The 21,692-nt window shown below is 47.0% G+C and overlaps 1 protein-coding gene across 1 annotated transcript in view; it reads right to left on the reverse strand.

Moving 5' to 3' along the window:
• Window positions 1-21,692, reverse strand: part of CRISPLD2 (cysteine-rich secretory protein LCCL domain containing 2) — a 49,414-nt gene that overhangs the window by 17,943 nt on the left and 9,779 nt on the right. The window contains exons 5-11 of the mRNA XM_006860284.1: window positions 20,041-20,141; window positions 13,033-13,173; window positions 11,983-12,043; window positions 6,680-6,746; window positions 6,080-6,210; window positions 4,023-4,066; window positions 1,924-1,996 (exon numbers count right to left, since the gene is read on the reverse strand). Of these exons, the coding sequence (XP_006860346.1) occupies window positions 1,924-1,996; window positions 4,023-4,066; window positions 6,080-6,210; window positions 6,680-6,746; window positions 11,983-12,043; window positions 13,033-13,173; window positions 20,041-20,141 (618 nt within the window). The remainder of the gene's footprint in view (window positions 1-1,923; window positions 1,997-4,022; window positions 4,067-6,079; window positions 6,211-6,679; window positions 6,747-11,982; window positions 12,044-13,032; window positions 13,174-20,040; window positions 20,142-21,692) is intronic.

Below are 21,692 nucleotides of genomic sequence, written 5' to 3' on the forward strand. Positions count from 1 at the left end.
AAATCTACTAAAAGGTTGTTTCCCCAGTTGAACATTCAAGGGCATCAGCATGGTGTTGGGTGGCAGTGGGGCCTTGAGAAAGCCCCAAGGGGAGGCAAGTAACAAAAGGGATGAGTCGGGGGCCCCACTGGCCTCTGCTCCCTAACCTCCTTCCTTCCTGCTCCGACCTCAGGGTCTCCACTGTTTACAAAGTTAATCACTCCCCATAGGCATGCAGAAGTCTCCAAATCCAAGACAAGGGCTTGTGAACTATGACATCATTCAGTCCCAGAGCTGGTTGTCTCTATCCTCAGAACTTTCTATCTAAGTATAGACTGGGCCCTCCCACTGCATCTCCACCTTCACAGCGGGGCTAAGTCAGGAGGCTTCTTTGAAAGACAGTTTTGCCTCCCTGTATATATGCTGAGGGCCCAGAAATTTTTGCATGATCATGAATAAATCCAAAAAAACTTACAACCTGTTCAGTCAAAGGATGTTCCTCTGTCAGTTCCAATAAAGGGAATCTGTTTCCCCTTCCCAAGATTATCTACTAGGACTTTAGGGAGAAACACTGCTAGGACATCCTTAGTTTTATGTTAAAACGTAGCATCTTCCAACAGCCGGTTGTTTGAGGTCTGAGCAGAGAGACATCAAGCCTTGCCCTGGGATAACAGTCACAGCACATGCACAGTGTTTGTAATACTCAGCATGTAACTGTATCTCACACACGTGCTGCTGAGCTAAAGCAGCCAGACACAGCCGTCTACATGTGGGACGGCTTCATGGGTATTACAGTGACACAAAAAAGATGTGTGGTTGTCAGTGTCTGCGGGTAGGAGGACAGGGATTGATGGCAAGGGACTTCTGGGGGAAATGGTCCATATTCCACTGTGGAGGTGGCCACAGGACTGTATACACCTCTCAGCACACATTAAATCACATCCTTATCACAGGTGCATTTTATTCTGTGTGAGTTACACCTCAATAAAGCTTTTTTAAAAAGCAATTTCAAAAAGGGCGCACAGAAAACATTACAGATCATGGGAAATGGTGATGTCCAACCCAGCGCTTCTTTAACACTGCTCAAGAAACCAAGAATGGCAAACCTGAGGTCTGAGCAGGGTGGGAACGAGGTTAGGGGCAGGTGAAGTCAGCTGTATCAGTGAAACTATTCTCTCAAGTGACTTGTGGCAATATCAAGTGGAACAAATGCATCGGCTCACTGATGTTCTATGGGGTCTTTCTGGGTTTCTCGGGCCTGGGAGCAGACTTGCATCATCCAGGACGCTTTTAGCGAACACAGCAACACGCTTTATTGCGCCTTGCAGATATAGCATATTTTACGAATAGAAGGGCTGTGGCTACACTGTTCTGGGCAAGTCTAGCCGCACCATCTTTCCAAACAGCTTGCGCTCACTTGGTGTGTGTCACGTGTTGGTCACTCTCATGTATCTCACATGTTTTCATCATGCTGTTACATATTTCATAGACAAGAGAGAGTGTCAACATCATTTTTCTAAGCATTGTGAAAACCAGAGCATGTGTGGGACTCTCTCAATTGTGATATTTGCTCTATTGCGGTGGCCTGGAACCCATCCTGAGGTATTTCCGAGGTCTGCCTGGGCCCTACCCCAAAGACTAGGGGTGAAGTCCTCCAAAAATGCTTAATGTTCCCGGGGGAGCCACAGTGGAGAAGCGCTGGTCTGAGGGAGCTGTGGGGAGCTCCTGCCTGAGTGTGACTGAGGGTCTTCCAGGTGGGATGTAAAGGGCACATCTAGAACACCTGTGCTTTTCTACCAGGCGGTGACTCCCCGCCCAGCGTGGTGGCATCTTCTCTTAGCCCCCGACCCCACAGTGAGGCCCAGAGGGAAAGGAAGTAGTGCCCCTGCCCCTGAGGTGCCCAAGCCCCACCAGCTCTGTCTCCTTTCCACCTGTAGGCCTTACCTTGGGCAGTGAGTGGTTGGCTTCTCAAATGGACAGAGTTGAGCAACCGTGGTGTAGCAGTCCAGGTCCTGCACTGTGGATAGCAACACACCAGGAAAGGGTTAGGTCTCAGCAAACTGGACTGGGGCTACCAGCCTGTGGACCAGGCTGCTGCCATGGTCACTTTCATCGTTTGTGTTGGAACCCAGGAGGTGCCAAGATCCTCACTTAGGATCTGAGCATGCTCACAGTGAAGGGCGATTCCCCCTTAATAGTCTTTCTCATCTGAAGAATACTCGCCCATGGGACGACCTTCCTCTACTTTGGCCCATGTGATTTGGGTGAGAGCTGTGACCCCGGTCACATGTACTAGGAACTGTGGCATCCTCACAGACCACAGTGAAAGGTAGTGTTCTGAGCCCCAGGTTAGATTCCATCCATGGCACCAAGGCCCTCCCCCACTGTGTCTGATCCCTGTGTGGCTGCTGACTCCCCTCCTGGAGACAATATAGTATGTCTCACAGCAAACATCGGTAACATATTGGCTACTTGTGATCTCTGAGAGCATTTCCTTGTGCAGTTCAGGGGTCAGCGAACTCTTCCTCAAAGGGCCAGATGGTAAGTGAATTCAGCATTGTGGTCTAAAAGGTCTTGGCTGCAACCAGAGTTTTAAAGCAGCTCTGTAATTGCTTGGTAAACAGGGGCTGGGTCTGTGTTGTATAACAATCAGCTCTGGTGCCCACATTGCTTCGATTTGAGTAGGAAACAAACAAGCATGCCCTACTCAAAGATGGCAGCCAACTCCTCTGTTTTCAGTGTGTGCTGCTCTCCGGTGTCCTGCCAATGATTATTACTGTTGCTGTTAGATGCCATCAAGTCAGTTCTGACTCATAGCAACCTTACGCCAACAGAATGAAACACCATCCTCACAATCATTAAGCTGCTGCCACTGTGCTAATTCATCTTGTTGGGGGGTCTTCCTTTTTTTCAATGACCCTCCACTTTACCAAGTATGATAGTCTTTCTCCAGGGTCAGGTCCCTCCTGATAACATGCCTGAAATATGGAAGATGAAGTCTCACCATCTGGGGTTCTAAGGGGCATTCTGGCTGTATTTCTTCCAACACTGATTTGTTGGTTCATGATACTTTTAATACTATTCTTCATGGTATACCAATATTCTTTTCTAACACCATAACTCAAATGCATCAATTCTTCTGTGTTCTTCCTTATTCACAGACCAACTTTCAAAGGCATATGAGGCTATCGAAAATATCATGGCTTGGGTCAGGCATTCCTTAGTTCTAAAACTGACATCTTTACTCTTGAACGCTTTAAAGAAGTCTTGAGGGGCAGATTTGCCTAATGCAATATGTCGCTTGATTTCTTGACTGCTGCTTCCATGAGTGTTGATAGTGGACCCAAGCAAAATGAAATCTTTAACAACTTCAATCTTTTCTCCATTTATCATGATGCTAGTTATTGGTCCAGTGGTGAGGATTTTTGTTGTCTTTTCTTTACATTGAGATGCAGCCCATACTGAAGGCCATGGTTTTTCCATTTTCATCAGTATTTTAAGTCCTCTTTGTTTTCAGCAAGCAAGGCTGTATCATCTGCACATTGCAGGCTGCTAATGAGTCTTCCTCCAAAAATGTTGTTCTCCAGTGGTCCTCTGCGAAGTTTCAGGAGCTTGATAATGGAGATTGAATTATTGGCAGGACCCTGGAGAGCAACACACACTCAATATGGCGTGGCGGGCCGCCATCTTTGAGCAGGGCACAGTTTGAAACTACATGAGGAACAAATTTGGCTGCAGTGCAACACGCATGCAGCCCTTGTTTATGAGGGTAATTACTGAGCCTTTTGGAACTGGTTGGAAGCTCTTGTCACAACTACTCTGATGATGCAGCAGGAAGCAGCTGTAGGCAGTGTGTAAATGAATGGGCCTGGCTGTATTCCAATAAAACTTTATTTACAAAACCAGGCAGTGGGCCTATGCTGAGGATGGCAATGTTAGCAGATACACTGACCATTAAACCAATAACTAATGGGAATGAAATTTCCAGGGAAACCCAAGTAAACCTGTGGATTAGGGTCACATAAAAAGGCTGGTCCACTTACCTTTCACTTTTGAAACCATGAATGAACTGGAAGCCTTGTATTTACTGCAAAACAAAACATTAAGGAATGGTAAACACAGAATTGCTTCTCAAAACACACATTGGCACCTATATATATATATATTTTTTACAGTCTTGACTACGTTCTCCTAGCTGTTTCCCACCAGCCTGAAAGCTCTCAGGACCCTCTATAGCAGGGCGTCTTAGCCCGGTTTTGCACTGTGGAGACCCCTCCATTGGTACACTGGTGAAGTCTGTGGAACCCTTTCCAGATAAATGGTCTTGCCCATGCATAAAATATATTCAGAAGATGACAAAGAAACGAGTTACCCAATATTAATGTCATCATCAAGGTCTGGAGAAAAGTTTATGTTCTGTGTTTCTTTGGTAATACAACAAATAATAACAAATCCCAGGTGTGGGTCCAATCACAGCTGCCATTTCCAGGTGGGAATGAGCAGCACCTGGATTTCCGTGAGGGAGTGTCACCTGCCAATGTCACTCTGGTTTGTAGACAATATACATAATGGAAGGAAATACATTTCATGGAGAGGTTGGTGGAAATAAAGCTGTTGTTTTCTTTGCATTGACGTTCACAGAACATCTGAATTTTAAAATGTGAAGAATTTCAACCCTGTATTCAAAATTGGCCAGTGGAAGGGACAAGACATCCCTCCAGGATAAATATTCCACCCAACACAGACATCCCTCCAGCATAAAGGTTCCACCCAACACAGACATCCCTCCAGCATAAAGGCTAGGGCCTAAGCATGCTCAAGGGTTGAGAGTGCACCCAACGCAGCCATCCCTGGAGGATAAAAGTTCCACCCAGTGCAGACATCTCTCCAGGATAAAGGTTCTATCCAGTGCAGGCACTGAGTCCTTTCCAAGCTAAAGAGCGGTTCTGCCTGTACTCTGTTGCATTACGGCTGGTGTTGCAGCCACACAGCAATAGTTCCGTGGACATTTCCATTGCTTTGATTTGGAACCGCTGCTCTTAGTATGTTTACCTCCTCTCTTCCTTAAGTTCACAAAGCAGATCTGTCTGCCCCAGAGCCCCTGCTGTATACTGCTGAGTTCTCCTGGCTCCAGGGCACCCCCTATGTCTCTGATCCCACATGCAACCAAGACCCCAACACCCAGGAGTTCTGACTTCTCCCTCTACCACCCAATAGTCAGATTCACCAGGATGGTCTTTCCGTTGTCCACTATGTACCTTCTGCGGAAAACATTGTCTTGGAAGAAAAGGAAGTATATTTAAAGTGTAATGAAAAGCATCGTTCTCTATGGAGTAAGAAAAATTACTAATAAAGAATCATCCTACATATCAACAGGTATCAGTGATTGTCACAACGGTGTATCTAGAGTTCTCGGTATCTGGGCAAGTAGAAAAGGCAGGATTCAAACTCAACTGAATTTCAAATACATACATAAAAAATCCTGCAGGAATAGAATATGCTAAACTGTCCATCATGGTGATTTCCAAGGTAGGGATCAAGTTCACCTCAGTTTTTTTCCTGGCTTATTTCTATTTGTCATAATTTTTCAACATTTCGTCAATAGGCTCATAACCAGGAAAGAAAAGTTTTAAGGAACCCTGGCCACAGAGTCAGGAGCCCTCGTGGTGCTGTGGGCTAAGAACTGAGCTGCTAATTACAAGCGTGACAGTTCGAATCCACCAGCCACTCCACGGGAGCTAGATGAAGCAGTCTGATTCTGTAAAGATCTGCAGCTTCAGCTATCCTAAGGAACAGTTCAACTCTGCCCTACAGGGTCGTTGTGTATCTGAATGGACTCAACGGGAGCGAGTCTTGGGGTCACAGATTGGGATTCCCTGGGTGGTGCAAACGGTTAACGTACTTGGCTGCTAACCGAAAGGCTGAGAATTTCAATCCACTCAGAGGGGCCTCAGGAGAAAGGGTTGGTGGTCTACTTCTGAAAGAGCTCAGCCATTGAAGACCCTGGGGAGCACAGTTCTACTCTGGTGCACACGGGGTCCCCACGACTCAGATGGAGCCCATTTGACGAGTACTGGCTTGGTTTGGTTTTAACAGTCACCTCAAAGACTCCACGCCGTGCCTGTCCGACTTGACGAAAAAAGGGACCTTTCCGTTCCTGGTGACATCTACCAGGCCTCCCTGGTCATCGATGACTCCGGAGTGGATTGCCGCGCGGCAGATGCTAGACGACTGGAGGGCGGGGGAGACGAGACCACAAATATCCTCTGAATTAACCTTTGTCAACAGGTCTTTTTCAGAAACACCTAAGGCATTTGTCCTCACCCACTAAAAGCCAAAAAGACAGGCTAAAGCTCACCCCTCTTCCGACCCTTCCCTCACTCTATAACCACCTCTTTGTTCCTGCGGTTGCTTATCTGAAAAAGCACATCTGAGTCGCCTGACAATCTAAGAACAGTGACAAACAGTCCTTTCTCTCCCTCCAGTCGAGCATATTAACCCACATTCTGAAGTGGAGACAGCTCTGCCTGGGGGTCAGCCCTGGCTTCCGAAAGTGGCCTCACACGTCTGAACCCCGGAGGCTATGCAGATGCACTGCTCTAACTTGAGGTTTTACTTGTGAGGGGAAAGAAACGTTTTTCCTATTAAATCCTTGTTTTAAAACCCACAAGCCATTTAAGGAAACATTGGCCCCACTTACGCTTTCGTAAAAGACTGTTCCAAAAAGCTTTGCCTTGTTCTTCAAGCAGCCTGCCGGACACTGATACCTGGAGGGAAGATCTACAATGAGCTTCAGAGGGAAATGTGGATGGTATCTCACAACACATTCGATTGGTATTAGTATTATCACAATTGTTATTATTGCTATTAATCTCATTTAAAATAATGACTTTTGTACCTCTGCTTGCACGTTGTTAGGGACAGCTGAGTTGGTTCCAATGCGTAGTGACCCTGTGTACACCAGAGGGAAACACTCCTCAACCCCGCACCGTCCTCATCTTCATTCCTGTGCTGAAACTCACTGTCTCAGCCACTGAGTTAATCCATCTCATTGAGGGTCTTCCACGTTGTCACTGACCCTCTACTTGATCAAGCATGATATCCTTCTCCAGGGACTGGACTCTCATAACATATTCAAAGTACAAGAGACGAAGTCTCGCCATCCTGGCTTCTAAGGAGCATTCTGGCTGTGCTTCTTTCAAGGCAGATGTGTTGGTGCTTCTGACGGTCCGTGGTATATTCAGGATTGCTTCGCCAACGCCATCATTCAAAGGCATCAGTTCCTCTTCAGTCTTCCTTATTTGCTGTCTAACTTTCGCATGCATATGAGGTCATTGAAAACATCATGGCTCTGTTATTAAATATCCATCGATTTTATTTTATTTTTATTAAAGCTTCATTCATTTTTAATCTATGATTTCTGAACAGGTCATAATTTACCCAGGTTCAATCTGAAGTCTTACAGCCACATGAACACAGTTAGAAACACAACAGAGCCAAAATGTCCCATGCATCAAATTGCAGCATTTGTTTTAAAAGCAGATAAAACAGTGGGTGTTCATGTAAGGAAATACAGTCCTGCATACAGCATGTGGGGGATAAATTATTTTTACTAACCTTTACAGAAAGCCTTTAAAAATATACCCATTGCTGATAAGATTCTTACAATTCAATAGTGAGTAATTGTTATCATGACTAATTGCGACTGTCACAATTGTAAAGGTAGAGGTTTTATAACAAAAAGGGGTGAGTACTTAATCTTACAGTCCTGAAACAGAGGACCCTAGGACCATCCAGGGAGAAGAGCACAGGTGGAATGTGGGACCCTATCCAGAGAGGCAGCGACACTAGAGATGGAGGCAGAGATGAGGACATAGAGAAATAGAATAGCTGAGGATTCCAAACTCATGGAAAGAGAAAGGCTGTGTGCTTGCAGCCAGGAGGCAGGCTAGCAGAATGTACCCTTGGTGGTTTAAATTATTATATTATGCTGAGTGTTTCTGTGTACATCAAAAACAAAAAAAAAACAGAGGGAATAGAAGCAAATACTGTTGAATGACGAGGTGCAGAGGGGATTGTAATCATGGCAATGAAACAATGAGTTTAGAACCAATGTTTATGAATTTTTAACTATATATATATATATACTCATTGTTAAAAATTCATAAAAATCGACTCTTGAATTTCCTTTGCAGTTAAATATCTCAAGTCAAAACGCAGATCAACACCTCCTTTCAGATAATTTTTGGCAAGTTTGAAGGCTTTCTTTCTGTAGCAGTGTGCCTTTCTGTACCAAGCCCACCTGAGGATGGATATAGGTACACACAGACATACATGCATGTGTATCCCAGCTGGTTCTAACTGTGAAAGGTTGGAGGGGAGGTGAGTTTCCAGGTATCCAGGAATGGCTACACACACTTGAGTTGGGACACATGTCAGAGTATACTGACGTCGGAAAATATGAAGTGAAACCGATAGCCTATCAACTTGCACAACTGACCTCATCGATGCACAGAAAAAAGACTGGCAAGAAATATGAAGTTACAACCAAATATTGGTAAGATTATGTGACATATTTCATGATCTCTTTTTATGTTAATTTTCCCCCTGAATTCTTTACAATGAATGTGAATACCTTTTAAAATATTAAAAGAAAGGAAGAAAGACAGAAAGAAAGATAGAAAGAAAAAACAGTGAACATTTATAGAGGAGGGGGCTTCAAAAAGTTGGTGGAAAAATTCCATTCTTGTTCTGCAAAAAATGAAGCACCAACCATTCCTCCCACAATCCTCTGTACTCAGCTGGGTTCAGTAATCCATTGCAGTGGCCACACAGAACCCAGACACCAGACTCACAGTTAGGGGTGTTATTAGGCATGTTAATGGGTTAAAATTTGGGGTCAGAAATGCTCAGGGCACAATTGTTCCCATCAGGGGCTGAAACTTGCCCACAGGACACACCGCTCCACCATCAGCCCACAGGACACACCAGCTCCCCCATTTAAGTGCCTGGAAGCATCCCATGCTACAAGCAAACTTCTGGCCCAAATCACTCAGATTTCCTTGTTCTGTGGCCTGGGAAGTCCAGCGCTCTGTCTCGTGCTCTGGCTCTTGATTCTGCTGTGGGTGCTTCTCTACCACTCCTTCAGTGCCACAACTTTCTGTCCCTGGATCCAGAAGGTTCAGTGGACAGGGATCTCGGGGTCTAAACGACATGCTCCACTCCTGGCTCTTTCTTTGATGGTAGTGAGATCCTCCCTTCTGCTTCTGAGACAACTCATTTTAGACCCATGCTAGTTTCAAGTTTTTACAATTACAGTGAACTCTGCTAACATCCACAGATGAGTCTTGTCATCGTATCAGTATCCTCTCCCACCCTCTCTTAGTCAGACCCAGCAGGACAGAAGCCTTGTTTTGTGGACCGTGACTAGAAGAGACATTAGATAACTCACTACACCATACTTTCCACTCCATTTTCAACAAAATTTTTTATGCCCCCTCATACCGAAAATTGTGAGAAAGGCACAGAACTGGGCAATGTTTTGCTGTGAGTCAGAACTGACTTGTTGGCACCCAACGACGACATTCCACCGCTGGTCATCCGAGACAAGTTACTGTGGTATTTGCAGACCCATGCCAGCTTTGCGTGGGACGGTGTATGGGCCCATTGAACAGACATCCCAGATTGTACAAAGTTCCTTTCTTAACACGTACATATGCCACCTGATTGAAGTGTTCTCACACCACCCACAGCCCAGGGCCCTGTGGTGACTCCTAGATCTGCCACCTCTTCGCTTTAGGCAATGGGACTCAGCATCAGATGAGCAGAGGCCAGGTTCACAGGAGGATGTTGATGTCCAGTCCAATGACACATCTTCCCTCCGTGAGCCTGAGCATCTGCACCTGCCGGCTATTTACCGCCAGAATGAGCAGCCCCTCACTTGTGCTGCCAAAACCACCTGCTCTTCTTGGCAGATGCGAGCCAACATCTCAGCGGACAATGTCAACTGACTCCATCAAACAGGAATCCATTCAGCTGCTGGGGAAGATGGCTGGCAGCTCCGTCAGTTGGCAGGAACAGTGAGAAGCAGCCTTCCTGTTTACAGCAATCCTGACACACCTGTCAATAGCCACTGCCCTGAGCCAACACAGACATCCCAGAATCCTCTCTTCTGCCCACCATGGCAAAGAATGCAGGCTCCCTGTGACCGCTGTTTCCCACACATGGAATGGAGACTATCTGGGCAACACCATGGCGTTTTCAATATTCTTCACCAACACCCTAATTCAAATGCCTCAATTCTTGTCCAGTCTTTCTTATTCATTGTTCAGTTTTCACATTTCACAATCACAAGGTGATTGAAACTACCGTGACTTAGGCACACCCTAGTCCCCAGGGTGACATCTTTGTTTTTTAACACTTTAAAGATTTGCCCAATGCAATGTTGTTGCTGTTAAGTACCATCGAGTCGGTTCCGACTCATAGCGACCCTGTATAGGGTTTCTGAGGCGCAGCTGGTGAGCTTGGACCGCTGACCTGCAGTTCAAATGGCTTTGCATTAAGCTACAGCGCCACACCAGGCCCAGTGCAATACAATCTTGGATTTCTTGACTGCTGCTCCCATGGGCACTGATTTGGGATCCAAGTAAAATGAAATCCTTGCCAACTTCAATCTTTTCTCTGTTTATCATAACATTGCTTACTGGTCCAGTTGTGAGGATTTTTGTTTTCTTTACATTGAGGTGCAATCCATACTGAAGACTGTAGTCTTTGGTCTTCATCAGTAGGTATTGAAGTCCTCTTCATTTCCAGCAAACAAGGGCGTATCATCTGCATATTTCAGGTTGATAACGAGTCTTCCTCCAATCCTGATGTCACATTCTGTTTCATAGAGTCCAGCTTCTCAGATCATTTGCTCACCACACAGACTGAAAACACACTCTGTCCTAAGACTCACTGCCCTGCTGTACACTGGAATTACCTGGAGAGGTGATGTTGGGTCCCTTCCCAGGGTAATGAAATCCGACTCTCTGAGCGGAGGGCTCTGGAGTGTTTTTTTAAAGGCCCCTCACAGATGATTCTAACTTAGAGTTGGATGTGCTGGAGGCAGCTCGCCCTAGTTTGAGAGCAGCTCATCTCAGATTCAGGGTCATCAGGAGCTTGACACCAATGGGCATTTCTGCTACCAATCATTTGTTGTTGTTTTTGAGTGCTAATTTACCAGACGCACACTATGGATGCTCACCATTCCCCCAAAATGCATTTCATGGTGACCTAAGGGGACAAAAGGAGCCCTGGTAGTGCACTGAATGAAGCACTGGACTGCCAGCCACAAAGTTGGCTGTTTGAATCCACCAGATGCTCTGTGGGAAGAAGGTGAAGCAATCTGCTTCCATAAAGATTGATTCTATCCTACAGGGTCCCTGTGAGTCGGAATCCACTCAGTGCAGCGAGTGGAGGTTGTAAAGACAAAACACTTAACCAGGATGCAAATCGGGGAGGGGGAGGCAAGGAGACCCAGAAGTTGGGTCAATCTTCTAGGTTAGTGGTTCTAGAGCGGGGACAATTTTACCTCCCGGGGATGGCTGGCCATATCTGGTTGTCACATGGAAATGCTATAGGCATCTGGTGAGTGAGTAGAGGCCAAGGATGCCACTAAACATCTTACAGTGCACAGCACAGTCTCCACCCCTAAGAATGAGCTGGCCCCAAGTTCAGCAGCGCTGAGGCTGAGGGACCCATGTCGTTAGGAGAGACAAATGTGGAGGAAGACACAGGGGACTCTGAGACGTCACGGTCAGTCTAACCTCTAGCATGACGCAAACCAAGTCAGCTTCCCACCCAGTCTGGCTGCCGTCTATGCTCAAAGTCGTGAGCACCGTTTGCCTGTGTTTCTGCCCAGCCTGGTCTGCAATGAAGCAACAGAACAAATCATGGCATGACCCATGAGAACACAGCCAGTGCCTCCGGGACCATGAGACAGGGACAAAGCCAAGACGTTACCTGTTGCACGTGGAACCCTTGCATTTGTCCTTCATCTTGGTGTCACACCGGACAACCTGGGCTGGGAAAGGAAGGAGGAGAAATAGGTCAAACAAAGCAAGAAACCAGCAGGAGGAGTTTGGGCTAGAAGACCCCTGCCCATCCTGTTCTGAGGAGCACACTTGGACCCATGTCACAACGACGGCAGGCGTGTTGCATAATGGCTGTGGGCTTCCATGGTGAGACTGGAATCCCAGGTCCAACACTTGTTTCCACATATGAATAATGGGATACTGACAGTATCCACTCAAAGGGCTTTGTGAGGACATGTGACTCTAAAGATTAAACTTTGAAGAGGTGCCTGCATACCCTTCATTTCCCTGAAGCACTGGTCCGCTGCAGCACTGGTTCTCCTGGAATACTGATCCCCTGCAGCATTGGTCCCCCTGTAGCACTAGTCCCCCTGGAGCACTGGTCCCCCTGCAGCATTGGTTCCACTGGAGCACTAGTCCCCTGCAGTACTGGTTCACCTGGATCACTAGTCCCCCTAGAGCACTGGTCCCCTGCAGCAGTGATTCCCCTGGAACACTGTTCCCCTGCGGCATTGGTTCCCCTCTGTCATAGCAGTTCTGACAGAGGTGCTGTTAGCCCCACTTCATGGATGGTCAAACCGAGTCCATGGATGGGGCCAGCAGCCTAGCACAGAGCAGAGCATGGTGAAGGCAGGCTGGGGCTCGATGGATCCAGCTCCATAGTGCATACACTCCCGTGGGAAAAGTAGGGTTGCCAGATGAACCCAGTTCCAACCCAGTTCCCCTAAGAAAGGACCAGGGACTCTCTAACCTTAAAATATCTGCTTGGGTTTAGAAAAAAAATAAATAAATAAAGCTGTAAAGTGCAGCTCCTATAATGCTTGTTTTTTTAAATGACTGTAAAATATCATTCTTTTAAAAATGTCTTAGGGCTGTGCTTTTCTTATGCCATACCCTGCCCTCTCAATCCAGCAGTTTTCCTCCTCTGTTCCCCAGAGGAGGCTGGGGGTTTGTCGGCACACAGAAGGCAGGGACCCACCCATGTAGCTGACCACAGCGCTTCTACTGGGCTTCGTGGGCCTGGCCACCCTCGGCTGGATCCACACGTGTTTCTCTTCTGGAAGCGGAGCAGTCTCCACCTCGTTCATTTCATCTGTCTCAGATTTTTGGTTGTAGGTCTCTTTTTCATTGTGAAGAAGGAAAGAGAGAGAGAGAAAGAAAAACAAAACAAAACAAAAAACCCGGTGAGATTTAACAGAAATATACTTAAGGAAAAAAAGTTAGTTGAAAATGAAATTGTTTGAGGTTTGGTTTCACAAAGAATCATTTCAGTCACTGGCTCGGCGGAATTCTACCAGTGGGGAGGACCTGGATCTACTCGTGGCTTGCCCTGTTTGCTTTGGACCTGCTAGGAGCTTGGTTGACCCAGGGCAAGAGGGTCGGCCCCACATCTATTGGCTTCCTGTTCCCTGACCTGCCCCAGGAAACAGTCTCATAAAACTGTCTCATCTCTGACTCCCAAGGTCCCTCTATCTCCAGGTGTTCACTGGGGGGTCCAGGCTTCCTTCTGTATCTACCCATCATGGGTGTGTGTGTGTGGGGGGGGGAATCACAAGGACACATGTGCATGCTCTGAGACCCCTGAGATGTACCCAGACCCAAGTCCTGCCCCTTTCTGTCCCCCCTTAGAGCCAGGCCCATTTAGCCAACTCAGTTCAGTTCTCAGCCCCGGGGTTCTACTGCCCGGTCACGCTGGTACCTCATGTCTCTCTCTCCAGACCTCAACTCCTGATTTAGAAAAAGGTTAGTCATTGTGGGTTATCAGAAGCCCTGGTGGTGCTGTGGTTATAGCGCTAGACTTCTAGCCAGGAGACTCAAACCTACTAGCCGCTCTGTGGTAGAAAGATGTGGCAGTGTGCTTCTATAAAGATTTACAGCCCCTGGGACCCCGTGGGGCAGTTCTAATCTGTCCATTAGGGCTGCTATGAGACAGAATCGACTCGACAGCGGTGGGTATTGCGTGAACTATCAAGCTATGGAAAGATGCTAAAGCACCGTAAGTGCAGACCACAAAGTGAAGGAAGCCAGTCTGAAAAGGGCTACATCGTGTGTGATTCTAACCACACCACAGCCTGGAAAGGCAAAAGTGTGTTGTTGTTGTGTGCCATCATTTCAAGTCTGACTCACAGTGACCTTATACTGTAAGGACAGACAAGATCAGTGGGGGTTGGAGTCCAGGGGGCAGATGGAGTGATGAGTAGGTGGAACATGGGCTCTGTTGTTGTTTTATTGCTGTGACTGTTCCAGTCCATGGTGATCGAATAAACAAAGGAAGAAGAAACTGCCTGGTCCCGCACCATCTTCATGGTCATTACACGCATGATTCTGTATGACACTGTACCGGCACACACGTGACATAATGCATATGACTAGGAGTGAACCCCAGTGTAAGCTATGGGCTTTAGTTAATGTTGTTGTTAGGTGCCGTCACGTTGATACCCACGCAAAACAGAATGTAACACTGCCCAATCTTGTGCCGATCTCACAATCATTGCTAAGATTGAACCCTCTGCTGCTGCCACGATGCTAACTCATCTCTTCTGGGAGCTTCCTTCTTCCCCCTGACCCTCCACTTTACCAAGCATGATGTCCTTCTCCAGGGGCTAATCCTGATAATATGTCCAAAGCATGAGAGATGAAATCTGGCTTCTAAGGAGTCTTCTAGTTGTACTTCGTCCAACACCGATTGGTTTGTACTTTTGGCAGTCCATGGAACTTTCAATATTCTCCCTCAACACCATAACTCAAATGCATCAGTTCTTCTATGGTCTTCTTTATTCATTGTCCAACTTTCACAGGTATATGAGGTTATTGAAAATATCATGGCTTGGATCAGGCACACTTTAGTCCTCATACTGACATCTTTGCTCTTCAACACTTTAAAGAGGTCTTATGTGGCATATTTACCTAATGCAATACGTCATTTGATTTCATGACAGCTGCTTCCGTGAGTGTTGATGGTTAGTTAATAGTGTGCATCCATGTTAGTTTGTCCATTGAAACACATGGGCCACATCAATGCTATGAATTGGGGACACTGTGTACATGGGGAGGGGCCTACACAACTTTTCTACAAACATGAGGCTGCTCTCAAAAATAGTGACTATATTTAAAAGTGAAAGGAAGGAAACAGGTGATATTCATTTTAACGGGGGGAAAGAAAATGAGTTCACCAAACCCCAAACTTTCTCCCACCCAACAACCACAGCCCTCATGGTTTAGAATATTTTAAGTTGTCAACAGATGACCCCATTAAGCACTAATTCATTAACCTTTCAGCTTTCATTCTGAAAGGTAATTGTTAACAGCATGCCAGGGTCTGCCCTCAGACACCAGGATGCCAGACCATGAATTCTAGCCAAAGCAGAGAAAACCGCTGTTCCCCATTGCTTTCTGCGGGGCCCTGTTCCCACTGTACCCCCTGCTCCCGAAAATGTCTGCACTGTGGCACAGCTAGCTTGGAACTGTGGCCTTGAGGGCAGAGGTGTATCTGGGTATGGTGGGCAGGTCCTGTGCCCTAGGAGCCACATTCTGATCACCACCAAAGTTTCTATCACCAGCTATGAGAAAGATCATTCAGCAATTCAAAGCTGAACCACCAAAAAATAAGTTCTCCAAAGGACCAATGGACCCCTTGAACTACAGCCTCCATGATGGACCAGAGGACCGAGATGGCACCCGGCCACGACAACTGACTGCTTGAATTAGGACCACAGAAAGTCCTGAACAGAGTGGGAGAAAAACATTGAACAATATTTAAAATCACAGAAAAGGCCAGACTTCCTGGTTGGACAGAGACTGGAGGAACCTCCAACCAAGATCACGTCCCTTTGACACTCACACGTCTGGAACTGAACCCAACCCTAGCAATCACCTTTGCCAAACAGGTATATAAAAGTAAACAAATCCAAGCCCACTTGTGTGTGTGTGTGTGTGTGAATATATATATATATATATATATATATTATAATCCTGTTTACTGTATTCGGGGAACCTTTCTTTTTTTCTTTGCTTCCTGAAGAAATGACTTTAAGATCTCTCTCTCTTTCTTTGACTACTTCCTGAAGTGAGTAAAGACCTTATGATCTCTCTTTTTCTTTGACCAGGATCGGGCAGTGTTTCATTCTGCTGTGCATAAGGTCACTATGGGCTGGTACCGACTCGATGGCACCTAACAACAACTTCCTGAAGAAAGCAGAAACTTTACAATCTTTCTTTTTCCTTTCCTAAAATAGGAATGCGTGCCTTAGAAATCTGAACTAGCCAACTGGGTAAGAGAAAAGATTACACAGTCAAACCCCTAGCCAATGGGGTGAGCCACAGCCTTAAGACTCGCGTCAGGGATTAAAAACCCAGTGGACTGTCCACTCGGTGTGCTCGCTGGCCTGTTCCTGTATGTACGGCTATGCGCACGCACCCTCTTGCAGGAGGAAATTTTGCTTTCCCAAGGTCATTTAGTCTCACCAAGTGTCTTTTGTGTGACATCGGAATTCATTTCTAACACACTGCTGTGGAGTTCATTCCAACTCACAGCCACCCTGGAGGCCAGAGCAGAGCTGGTCCATGGAGAATTCCAGGCTATAAATCTTTACAGAAGCAGACTGCCTCATCTTTCTCCCAAAGAGCAGCTGGTGGGTTTGAACTGCTGACTTTTGGGTTAATTGCCGAATGCTTAAGCACTGTGCCACCAGGTCTCGTCCCATGCCAGAAGACACTTGAAATACACAGCAGCCAAAACACTGGATGTAAGCTTACCAGTAGCCACAGAAATGGCGCGATGTTTAGTTCACTACAAGGTAGCTACCACCACCCAGGGGTCCCCACCTGCTACAGAACTCACTGCCAACCTGCCAGCTAAGTGCCTGCCCAGCACTCTCTTCCTCCAGGGATCCTCAGAGGCAGGACTGGCCCCCACTTCACAGCTGGGGACAGTCAAGGCACCAGAGGCTAGGTGACATGCTGAGCTCTACAGTTAGATGGCCCACACCCTTTAGTGCCACACGGGGAAGAGCTGGAGGTAAAGAAACGGGTCTGTTCCGTTCCCCCAATCTCTACTCCATCTCCATTAGAGGTCATGGCCTCTCCAGGCGCCCTCAATAAACGCTATTAAGTGGTTTATGCAGATAAGCTGCTTCTGAGGAGATTTTCTGCCCAGTGAGCTTAGAGACGTGGGAAGGCAGCCAAGTGAAATTGGGTATTTTCCACCAAAAATAAAGGAGTTACCGCAGGAGGCTTCAGTGGGTGGGTCAGGCACCCCAGGTGTGTGGACGCTTTGGAGAGGCTTCTGCAGATATCAGAGCATGCAGGCAGATCTCGCTTTACTGCGTGTTGCAGATACTGCCACCCTGCATCAGGTCTATCCATGCCACTTTCTTCTTCTTTTTTTTTTTTTTAACTTTTTATTGGAATTGAGTGAAGGTTTACAAAGCAGATCATCAGTTTTACATTCAACAAATCATCTACTTTGCTTCATTATATGGTTGTGATCCCCTCCATGCACCAACAGTTAACAGCATTGACCTCGATTCACTTTAACCACTGTGTTCATCCCGATCTGTCCTCTGCCACCTCCCTCCGGATGGATGGATGTTGCCTGCCCTGTCACCCGTGTCAATGCGTGTCCACCCTCTAGCACAAGTATCATTTCCTCCCCCCAAACCATCATAGATTGTTTCTTTTATCATGAAAACCCCGACTCTTTTTTCAATCAATGCCATTTTAACAAATAACCTGTGCTCACACTTCATGTCTCTGGGTCTGTGTTGGTCAATCTCACAATATTTTGAACTTTTAAATCCTGCTATTACATACTTCAAGGAGCTCTGGTAGCGTAGTGGTTACAAATCGGGCTGCAAACCACAAGGTCAGCAGTTCGAAACTACCAGCTGTTCCACGGGAGAAAGATGAGGCTTTCTGCTCCCGTTAAGATTTACAGCCTCGGAAACCCTGTGCGGGGTAACTATGAGTCGGAACCGACTCCATGGCACATAACAACAACAACATTACACACTTCACAGGCCATAGTCTAGTATCAACATCACTTGTATAAGCACCGAGAAATTAACAAGTGTGTGTGACTTGCTTTATTGTGGTGGTCTGGATCCGAACCCACAAGATCTCTGAGGTCTGCCTGCATTTATTCAGACAGTGAGCACAGTACACCAGCTGTGGGCCCGGAGGCCCTGGCATGGACTGCGGTGTGCGTGGCTCCAGGGCAGTGCCCGGTGCAATCAGACCCGGAGGGAGGTGCTCTGTGTTTCTGCAAGTCAGGAAGGCTTCCTGGAGGAGGTGTGATTCTGTCAGATTCCTAGGGTAGATTAGGGTCCTCCAGGCTGGAAGGTGAATGGCACTTTCCACCAGGTGAGGGGCTCCCCTTTGTAGGGTGGCAAGTGCAGCCGTGCCCCCCTGCTTCTGCCAGGGGTTAGCGAGCATGTGCATAGAGCTCCGTGTAAGGGGCTTTGCACCTTCCCAGCGTGTCCACCATGGTGAGCTGTGATGGGGAAACTGAGACTCACAGAGAGGGCAGACAGCCTGGAGCCTGGTATAGAGGTGCTTTAACCCTGTGATGGGATTAGATTTGAACACAGAACCCTAGGATACCCAGCAGAAGTTTCAAAGGGCATTGGCCCTTACCTGCGCACAGGATCTGACCCCCCAGGTGACCCCACAATGGCTACAAGGACCTGCCTGAGTAGGAATACAGGGAGGGGTCTGGCAGGCATAGAAGGTCAACCTCAACCTGAATTCTCTTTAGCCCCCCACCAACTCCAGGTGGGCATTGCAACCCCATTTTCAGATGGGAAGACCAAGGCTTGGAGAGCTGAAGTGACCTGCCCAGGGTCCCATTACTGGAAAAGACAGGGTTAAGTTTTAAAGTCAGAGGGCTGGACTCTACTCTCATGCTTATCCCTCAAATCCAGGAATCAGGAGGACAGGGGGACTGCATTCAAGACAGCATGCAGCTGTCAAAAGGGAAGAAGAGATGTTGCCAGACAGTGATTGAGCACAGCTCCGGTTAAAAAACACCCTGGCACATGGCAGACACCTTCAGGAGGGTCAGAGACAGGGCTGCGCATGTGTGTGGGGCTTTCTATGGTCCACTCTCATAACCACATGGCCTCATGTCTCCTGGCCTTTGCACAGATTGTTTCTCCTGCCAGAAATACCTTTCCCTGCTCTCAGCACTTGGCTTCTTCTTCCTCCTCCTCCTCCTCCTTCAGAGCTCAACAATTTTGACATTATTGCTAAATTTCCTCTTTTTAAGTGGTATCATTCTACAACTTAGAGTCTGGAGGGTAAGTCTGTTGTAATCCCCCAAGATTATGGCTCTTAGTCATGCTTCAGGTCTGGAACTGAACTCACCCCCAAAGGCTCAACTTTCAGCCAAACAGTAGGGAGGCCTATAAGGTGAAGAATCACACCAGGGAGGTACACACCCCTTACGATGAGCAACCATGTGAGATCAGAAAGGCAGGAAGGGATAGGGAAGAAGGAAGAATGGAAACGGGAAACTGGGAGGAAGTGGCAAGAGTCTTGTTACTCCACAGTCATTATCACAAAACAAAATGTGTCCGAGGTGTTGAATGGAAAACCCATTTGCTTTGTACACTTTCCCTCAAATCACAATAAAAAGTAGGAGACTGCAACCATATAATGAAGCAAAGTATATGATCTGTTTGAATGTAAAACTGATGATCTGCTCTGTGAACTTTTACTCAATGCACAATAAAAAGTAAAAAACAAAAAAAATCACAGTAAAAAGTTAAAAAATAAAAGATGTAAAAGGAAAACCACAGGAAAGAAGCAGGCTCACCGTCGTTGCAGGGAGGGGATTGTAATCAAGGAATGAGGCAAAACATACGACTGGTTGAGAGTAAAGCTAATGGTGTTGTCTGTTAACCTTCACTCAATTCACAATAAAAAGTTAATTAAATAAATAAAATAAAAACAAGGAGAGAAAGAAGTGGTCTTCTAAGCCAGCCCCTACCTCGGTAACACAGGTTGTCCTTGCAGCTACCTCCGTAGCTAGGAGGGCACTCCGAACAGGGCCGCCCGTTTTTGTAGGGGGCTTCTCCAATCCAGTTGCCCCTAGAGACAGACCAAAGACACAGTCAGGATCAGCCCACCCCATCTCTCCTGGATCCCCTCCTGGTCGGGAAACAGGAAGGTGTGGGCTGGGTGAGGGTAAGGACAACTGTCCAGGCCCCCTATGCCCACAGATTGGAGAATTCTAGTAGATTCTAGTGAGGCCTGGGCACCTCCATCCGGCACTTCTGTCCTGTGATGGCGTATGCACTGTCAGACTCCCTCGGCCAGTAGTGCTCCCCACTTGAAGCTCTTAGCACGGCCAGACACCCCCTCCCCAGAGCTCCAGCACCTTTGCACTGAAGTGGACAGGATTGTTCATTTGAGCTATTTCTGCAATGAGCAGAACTGCAGGGGTTTCCAGACTGTGACTGGGGCAGTGAGAGCAACAGTGTTTACTACACGCAAACCACACACAAGTGTGCCGGCAGTGGGAGATGCCGGGACTCTGTCCTCTGTTACAGAGGACGCTGAGGCACAGAGGGGATCAGGAGCTTGTCCAATGTCACACAGCCAGAGCAAGAAAGCCAGGAGTACAGTAGCGTGAGAGTTCCACGAATGTTTTGGTTTCCCAGGGCTTCAAAAGTTACATTTACACTAAACTGGAGTCTCTCAAGTGTGCAAAAGGCATCAGGAAAAAACTTGAAATATTTCAAAAAAGACCAAAATGAGATGGAGACATAAAGCTCAGGCTGTGGGACAATAGTACCCACAGACTTGCTCAACAAAATGTCACCACAAACCTTCAATTTGTTTAAAAAACAAACAAAACCGCAGTATCCGCAAAGTGCAACAATGTGAGGTTCACCTGTGAGGACTTGTCAAGCCTCACCTTTAGGAGTGGCACGTGGCGCTTTATGTATATTACTTCTTTCTAAGGAAAGGGATGGGGACTAGGGAATGCTCAGATTTCTGGGGTCTATTTTAGTATCAAGAGTCAAATCTATTCACTCCTTACCCCACCTGCCAGTCTGCCAGGAACCCCACTACCATCAGCATTTTCCCACAGGGTCCCCAGCACTGACACCATGCCATCATTTGTGCCCCAGACAAGTGGGAGAGCAGACAGCCTTGCTTCCCTCCCAACCCCTGTGAGTCCCCCTTCACTCATCCTTCTCACGGTCATTTCTGACCCAAACCAAATAAGTGAGGTCACTGCCATCCCATCGTCCAGGGGCGCTCAAACACACAAGCCTGAGAGCAGGCCCAGTGGCCAGCCCAGCAAACCACAGGCAGCATTTGTTTGGTGTGCGATAGAGGTGAGCAAGTGTGGGATGAACAACATGTTACAGGGTGACGTCAGGAGGAAGAAGGGATTTGTGGTTCTAGTTGTGGAAGGAAATACGGAGCCCCAAGAACAAAGTTTAGTGTGAAATACTTGTAAGATACTACCTGCTGATCGTTTTCAGAGAAAAAAAACACCCTGCTAGACAGATCCACCTAATGTCCCATCAAGAACTGTTATTTTTTCTGACTTTGCTTAGAGGCTCCAGATGATGACTTGGAAAGCAGCTGGGGCAGTCTCCCCTTTTCCATGGTTGGTATAGTACCGGC

Source organism: Chrysochloris asiatica, unplaced genomic scaffold (genome assembly GCF_000296735.1).
Source record: "Chrysochloris asiatica unplaced genomic scaffold, ChrAsi1.0 scaffold00037, whole genome shotgun sequence".
In the NCBI taxonomy this organism is placed as follows: domain Eukaryota; kingdom Metazoa; phylum Chordata; class Mammalia; order Afrosoricida; family Chrysochloridae; genus Chrysochloris; species Chrysochloris asiatica.